General features: G+C 38.6%; 1 protein-coding gene across 1 annotated transcript in view; it reads left to right on the top strand.

Annotated features, from left to right (window-relative positions):
* Nucleotides 1-8080, top strand: part of DENND3 (DENN domain containing 3) — a 48868-nt gene that overhangs the window by 24954 nt on the left and 15834 nt on the right. Inside the window, exons 9-11 of the mRNA XM_009285087.2 lie at nucleotides 393-548; nucleotides 3329-3425; nucleotides 7738-7841. Coding sequence (XP_009283362.1) covers nucleotides 393-548; nucleotides 3329-3425; nucleotides 7738-7841 — 357 coding nt within the window. The remainder of the gene's footprint in view (nucleotides 1-392; nucleotides 549-3328; nucleotides 3426-7737; nucleotides 7842-8080) is intronic.

The following is an 8080-nucleotide window of genomic DNA, read 5'->3' as shown; positions in this document are numbered from 1 at the left end:
TGTACTGTGCATCACTTGCTTTGTGTATTATTATTATTATCATATTATTATTATCATTTTATTTCAATTATTAAACTGTTTTTATCTCAACCCACGAATTTTTCTCACTTGTGCTCTTCGAATTCTCTCCCCCATCCCACCAGGTGGGGGGGAGTGAGCGAGCGGCTGCGTGGTGCTTAGTTGCCGACTGAGATTAAACCATGACAGTGCACTGTGATTTACATGTACTAGTAGGACTTCCAGGAATCTTGTTAGCTTGTCAACACTTACAAATCAATCTTGCACTTTCTCTAGCTGTAAGATGCGTGAGGCCTAAATGACCTTTTCTTTAAAAGGTATGAAAAAAATCATTTGTGTTAGGTTTTAACTTGATAATTTTCTTCTCTGTGTAGAGTGGAGAGTCTTCAGCTGCATTATGATCTAGAGCTCTGCCATCTCCGAGCCAGCACAGATCTTAGTGAACTCCAAATGCGTAGAAGGGCTTGGCAACAGAAACTGAATATGGAAGTTCAGCAAACAACTTTGCAGTTAATTGTTAATATCTTCAGGTGAGTGGATATAGTGTTTTTTATTGTAAGAGCATATGGTACTGGTTAAGACACTTCACTGTCACTGAAAATATTATTTATTTTGTCTTACTTTATAGATATTTTGTAAATCTCTTAAGTTTTGTGAGGGAATGTGAGAAGGAGGTCCTGCTAGCCTGCTGGAATATCAATAATTAATGTATTCAGGTACATACACATTGCCAGGACTTCTTAGATAAAACTGTTCTAATCTTGAACCTGTATGTCTCTTGTATGAAGATTACAGGAAGAGAAGATTATAGGAAGAGAAGTGCAGTCCTCACCTTTCATAATTAAGAAAAGCTTAAGGCCCAGTAGGGATATTAATTTGTAACTGGAAACACTCTTAGTCGCTCCTGTTAGAGGAAAAATGAATTTCAACTGGGACAGGGTAGAAGAGCTGAAAGCAGGATCGGGAGTTCAGAACACTTGGGTGTGTTTTGGCTAACTACAAATTCTGAGAAGGGGTGAGATATCTGGAGCATGCAACCACAAGAGAATGAAGGAGGAAGAGGAACTGTTTCAGCCTAAGGACCGAGTTGGCACAAGAACTTCTGGGTATTTGGGGTGGTTCAGCAGTGACATTTTAATAATGATGTGGAGTAGGTTTGTTTTTTTGTAGAAAAAGGTCCAGCTATGCTAATTTTCCTTATTTCTTAACCTAATCTAATGTGTTGATACCCACAGTTGCTTTATCTGGGGTACTGGTTGTAAATCCTGCTATTATTTCCTTGTGTTTGTGGAGGGAATAGAAGTGTGGTAGGTGAGTTGTACAAAAAACTGCAGCAAATGGATGGCTGGTTTGCATATGCTTCATTTCTTTTTACATAGATACTCACATACTTGACCATGAAAATGAAACCGCCTACCTGGTATTTCTAAAGAATCTGATTATATGGACAGAGGTCTGCAAGTAGCTGTGCAGATAAGCATCCCCAGCTATTTCTTGCTGCCTCTTGCTGGAGATGGTGCTCCCCTTTGGATCAGCTACCAGATTGCTCACATGAATGCTCCCTAACACTTTCAGTCAGAAGGTGCTGGGTTAATTTATATCGTCCCAATACCAGGTCTCTGTTAACCTGCTCTCTTTCGTTGGATCAGCTTGGGGAGTGTGCGTACAAGTGGCTGGGCCCTCCAGGGGGACAATAGCTGCTGGGTATGGATGATAGAACAGACTTTACAGCTAGCACAGCTGGATAAGGAAAATGAAATGCATTTACAACCTGATGTGCTACCACTGTGGGATTTGGTGGATTTCAGTGTTTGGCAGCAATATGTTCCAGATAAAGATGAGGAGAAATGCATTTTGCTGCTGACAGCTTGAACTCTTTAACACGCTAAACGCTTGGCTAGAAAAAATGAACAGATGCTTTGCTCTCTAAGAGATAATATATTTTGCAGAGGGGTTGATTCTTTTCTTGTTTTCTTTCTCCTTTCCTTCAAACTTTCTTTCTTTGTTCTTTTTTTTCAGCCTTGTTTCTTCTATCTTCTAATGCTATATCTACCAACGTCCAGGAGTGAAGGAAAGTAAATCTCTGATGCAATTGTGCTGCCAGTTGCTACTGTCTTCAGTGAAGCACCGTAGTATTTTTGTGCGCGTGGAGGTTCCATGTTTAAAGCAAACAATGCTAAATTATGTAGAATTATATAGAACTATATACTTTTACTAACTATCTTTTTTCTGAACCCATATGGCTTGATGAACTGGTAATGGGCTTTTATCACTGATTTATGAAAGACAAGCGATGTATAGGCCTTCTGTCAGGTCTATGCATGGGTATGAGATTCCCCTTTTGTGCTTACATTCAAATTTTAGCTCACCAAATTTTCTTTGTTCACATGTTTTAATGGGAATTTCTTATTCCGCAATACCCAGCATAACTAGATGAAATAAGATGTAATAATAAAAGGAGCCCTGACTTTAGCCACTTGCACATATCTAGCTTAAATAACTATCTTTTCTTACTCTCAGACTTCAGTTCAGAGAACAGCCTTTTTCTGAAAAACTCCCACTTTCTGCTCCTGAAACAATTTATTCTGGCTCACCTTTAGGACACAGAAGTTACTACTGACGCCTGGTTTTCCAGGGATAGTATAGGGCCTCTGCTGCCTGCTGTCACCATGTATATACTAAAATATGCATCGGTTCTTTATCTCGCTTTCTCTTTTATTTCAATAGTTCTGTCTCTTTAGTTTAACACAATTTCCAGTTATTGCTGGCTTTGTGAGCAGAGTTTGAGAGTGCAGCAAAAAATTACATAATCTATACTATTTCACGTGCATGTTACAGGTGCACTGTAATGGGACAGTGCAAGGTCAGATCACATCTTTCAAATTGCCTATGCGGTTAGGTACACTTGTCTTTTCAGTGCTCCAGATGGGTTGTATGTGATTCAGGAACTGAATGTAAATGTAATTCCAGGATTGGAGCCTAAGTCATGACTTAAATATGTAGATTCTGCTCTGTGTGTTACTAAAATTGATCCCACAGACTCTAAGTGAGTTTGCTGATTTGAAATGGTAGTGTCAGCAGGTAGCCTGTCTCACTTATAAATGAGTTTGCATTCTTTTTCTATGATTCAGTAACTCAGACTTGTTCATTAAAACTGAGTTTGCCTTCTGATACTGCAGCATATTTCTATTTTTCCTTCTGATGCTGCAGTGTATTTCTAGTAGTACCAGTGGGCTGCTGCTACTGCAAAAGTGCAACTTGCTTACAAATCTCCAAGCATATTTATCTATTTATTTATTTTTGTCTCCAGGGAGGTAAAAGACCATCTAAATTACGAACATAGAGTGTTTAACAGTGAAGAATTTCTGAAAACAAGGGCAATCGGAGACCAGCCGTTTTACAAAAAGGTAAATTCAGTGTTAAATATGTTGTGATTCTCTGTTATTAATCTGTATTTTAGGATTAATGCCAAAAATTAGTAGAATGGTCACAGTTTGGTCTGTGTGGTGGTGTTGAACCACCAACTTCCACAGAGTGCTTTACCAAATTTATTTTATTTACTATAAACAGATAAAATAGTAGACAGCATTTTGGAGAGCAAGGTACTATCTAATTCCAGTGCAAATTAAATGTAATTCCTCAGGGGTGAGATTAACCTATGGCAGATGGTCAGTAAAGCTACATCTAAACTGTATTTTAAGCACAGGCACCTGTCCAAACTGTTTGGGCCAAAGCCCATACGTAGACATGAGTTTTCAGCAAGACTGTGAGCACAGCAGAAGGGAGCTCAAATCACACAAATTGAAGTACCTGCTTTTTCTGCAGCCTGAGCAACAGGGCATGGGAGTTGACGATGCCTGCTTGGCTTCAGGCCATGTGCCTGTTTCCCACAGTGTGTCACAGTGAATGCATGCTGCTGACTCTGAGCACGAGTGGCACTGGTGTCCTTAGAGCCTTGCAGTGTGACAGGGCATACAGGACACAGGTTGATTTAGCTGACGTGCTTTACCAGGTAGTATAACCGTAGCTTACTGTTATGTGCTGGTGAAGCCTATGAAGTAATACTCAAATAGTGCATAGCCTCGGGCCAGGCCCAATACTGCTGGAGGCTAAAGGACAACCTGAAATCCCCAATTAGTTTTTCTTAGCCCTTCTGCTAACTCAGTTTATTAGATACTTATCTGAGTTTAAAACCCTGTAGGGGTGTGAAGCTGTTCCATACAAGCCCTGAGTCCCTTTTGCCCTGATCAGCTTGATGCCCTTCTGCTAACTCAGTTTATTAGATACTTATCTGAGTTTAAAACCCTGTAGGGGTGTGAAGCTGTTCCATACAAGCCCTGAGTCCCTTTTGCACCTGCCCTGATCAGCTTGATTCTTCCATTAGCGTAAGCTTGGTCTGCTGAAGCTTCAAAATGACTCGATTTTCACGCAGTGTATACAGTGAACCAGGTTTTTATGAAGGATGTAGGTCTGTTTTCCTCTGGAGTATAGACAGTACTGGTGCATGAGTCTACCTTTTATGTAATGGCTTTGTATATCCTAAGGAAATGGGGTGGGTTTAATTTCCTCATTAAAAGGAGAGTGTCTTGGTCACCAGGCTGTAGGATTTAGAGCAGTTCTCCGTGCCCTTGGTGTAGGACTGTTACTGACCATCAAAGGTTGGAGATCCTTAGGGTGTGAAGGCAGGAGAAAGGAAGGGGGAACAGAAGGAAAGGAGCAGGGGGAGAGAGAGAGACTAAGTATGAAGGTTCCTGTGAGAGTATCTTGCAATGTTAGGGTACTTTGCCCAGAAGCAGGAATGTTGAGAGTTTCATCCTTGCAGTTGAGACTGTTATTTTACATTAAACTGTTTGCACCTGATTACATTAATATTTGCCTTCAAATAATTAAGCTAAACTGTTGTGTATGTGAAAAACAGAATTTACATGTTTTCAGGGTTTCTGTCTAGTCACGTACAGTGTTCTAGGAGAATTCGGTCTTGACAGAGCAAGCCAAAATCCAAAGTTATAAACTCTTGTGATTTTTTTTTTAAGTTCATTATTATTAACCAAATAAAAAGTTTGCCTTTGTTAAATGAAAAAATAATTATTTGGAAGACTGTTATCCTGAACTGGGAGGGATCTGGACAGGCTGGATCAATGGGCTGAGGCCAATTGTATGAGATTCAACAAGGCCAAGTGCCGGGTCCTGCACTTTGGCCACAACAACCCCATGCAGCGCTACAGGCTTGGGGAAGAGTGGAAGTGATTGTGCCCCCGTACTCGGCACTGGTGAGGCCGCACCTCAAATACTGTGTTCAGTTTTGGGCCCCTCACTACAAGAAGGATGTTGAGGTGCTGGAGGGTGTCCAGAGAAGGGCAACGAAGCTGGTGAAGGGTCTGGAGAACAAGTCTTATGAGGAGCGGCTGAGGGAACTGGGGTTGTTTAGCCTGGAGAAAAGGAGGCTCAGGGGAGACCTTATCGCAGTGTTATGTTTACATAACTCTATGTTCTTAAGGGTCTTTTCTAACCTAAATGATTCTATGGTCAATACCTGATTTCTGAAGTCATGCAAGACATCTTTCTCAGCTTCTTGCACCCTTTGATGCAATTTACATAGTAGTTTTTAACAGATACTTTATTAAGTAGCATCTTACTCTTACCTACTGTAAGACGTGCTGTTATTTAAGCTTCTCAAAAGTAAAATATTATTGAGTTGTGTCTTCACGTTTTTTGGTGATACTATAGCTTGTTTAACAAACCTGTGGGTCAAAGCAAAGGTTTAACAAGGAATATAAGAAAGTGCATCTGCCATTTTACATTTGCTTTTAGTTATGTTCCATGGGTGCATATGAAAGTTACAGAGGTTTACCTTGCTGCTAGAATTTGGCAGTAGGCTCTCTGGAGTAACTGTTTTACACCTGGCAAAAAGATCTCTTCATTAACATCAACACCTTTTTTGCTTCCTGTTTTGTTTCCTACTTCAAAGATACGATAAGAAAAGTTTCTGAACATCCGTTTAAAGGAGATGTCAGTGTGTGAAGGAAATGATCAGAACTTAAGCAGTAGTTGCCAAACTTGGCAGAATATCTGGCAATTCAAAGATAGCCAACTGATGAATCTTAAATAGGAAATAATGTTTGTTGGATAAAGCTTGCAATACTAGCAAATGTTCTTAAAAACAAACAAACAAAAAGAAAAAATTAAAAAGAACCTATTAATACGTCATCAGGAGAGAAATTAACCGGAAATGTTCTGACCAGGATTTCAAATGAATAGAAATAACTACAATACTTTCAGTAGCAGTTTCTAATGCTATAAATGAAATAGTGGCAATTTTATGAGTTGAAATTTAAAATTCATTTAAAATTTAAAGTGCACATTTAAGAAGAACTTTGAGCAGTTGACTCACTTAAATACAAAATAACATAGTGGCACATTTGCTTTCAAGTAAATCTTAGAAGATAACACAATACGGAGTAGTTACTAGTGGTATCTAGAATTATATTAAGAACTCCAAAAACCATTAGAAAGGACCCTTTCAGTTCTTGCAGCTTGTAGTCTCCTGTACATACAATTCCCAACAAAATACGCCATCTACTGGAGAAATACTTAAAAGCAGAAATCTTAATGCTTTTGTAGATGCCATTTTACAGGATACGTTGCAAATGGATTGATAAGAGGCATCTTGAATAAGAATGACCTATTTGTTGGTGAAACGTTTCCATTCATTTCAGAGTACCTAGGTTACTTATGAATCTTTCTCAAGTGCTTTTTAAAAACATCATAGAAATACACTGATATCTGATCAGTGGGGTTTTTTGGGGTGTTTTTTTGTCCTGTGATAAAGTCCAGGGCTAACAAGGGTACTTTAGGCAAGCCTCTGGGATATATTGTTAATCAAAGTAATTCTTCATAGTTACATTCAAAGATACAGCTGTCTTTCTGTTAGTAAGTTTGTAAAGGGTGGAGGTTGTATAAACATAAAGACAGGATTCCTGGTTACAACAATATTGTCTCCTGATGAAGTTTGTGTTTGATTTTCTGAGCGGATTAGTTTTCTGAATTGTTTATTTCAAACAATACTAAGCGCCCTGTGCTAGAACTAACATTTATGTGGTACACATGTTGTATTGCGTCAAATCCTAGCTTTCATCTTGTTTTAATTTGCAATGGTGGGAGATGGTAGCTTTCCACTTCTTTTAATTCACACTTAGCATTTTTTATGGTGTCCTCTATCCTAAAAGTAGCAACTTGACCTTTTAGAAATTATTTCTGGATCACACCACGATAATTACCTGAGTAGGGAGCAATTTTGGGGGTTAGCAGGAGAAAAGATGACTCACTTGTCTTTTCAGTTTGATGACATAATGTTAATTTAGAGTGCCACAAACTTCTTATTCCAAACCATAGACAATATTATCAGCATTTAGTTACTCTTAAACTTCAGTAGCTAAAACTCTGTTTTGCTCAGTATTTTTCTTTTTTTGTTTGGTTTCATCTTTTGGAGGGTGGTCTGAGATTACTGTTTGCCACTAAGCAAATACCATGAAAGTACAGAAGGTGAATGGAAACGGAGTTAGTTTTCTGTTGTTGAAGCTTTCAAATAGTTTTGGTTTTGTGATTGCTAAATTGGAAGTGCTCAGCTTTGCATATGTAATGGTAATAAAAATGAGCAAAACATGCTAATAAAAATGTAATTTGTAAATGATCCACAGTTAACCAGTTTGTGTCTCTCAGGTTTTAGAGACCTACATGTTTCACTCTTTTCTTAAAGCCAGTCTGAACAGAAAGATGGATGCCTTTGCTCGACTTGAGTTGAGTACCCAGTCTGAAGAGGATAGGTAAAGTTTTCTCATTTCTTATTCTGGTTTTAAATCTTTTGTTGATATCAGTGGTAAAAGTCCATTTGACTCTATTGGTAGGAGATCAGGTCATCTATGAATAAGATTATGACTAATTGATAGGCCATTTTATTAAGATTACTGTAAAAGGGTGATATGAACATGTCCAGCCATGGCTGTTGAAATTGTAAATTGGTACTATAATTGTAATTTAATACTATTACAGAGAAAAAAATAGC

The sequence above is a fragment of the Aptenodytes forsteri genome, unplaced genomic scaffold (genome assembly GCF_000699145.1).
Source record: "Aptenodytes forsteri isolate BGI_AS27 unplaced genomic scaffold, ASM69914v1 Scaffold182, whole genome shotgun sequence".
NCBI classification, from domain to species: domain Eukaryota; kingdom Metazoa; phylum Chordata; class Aves; order Sphenisciformes; family Spheniscidae; genus Aptenodytes; species Aptenodytes forsteri.
Note: the sequence above shows the minus strand (reverse complement) of the source record. Positions and strands in the feature narration are given on the sequence as shown.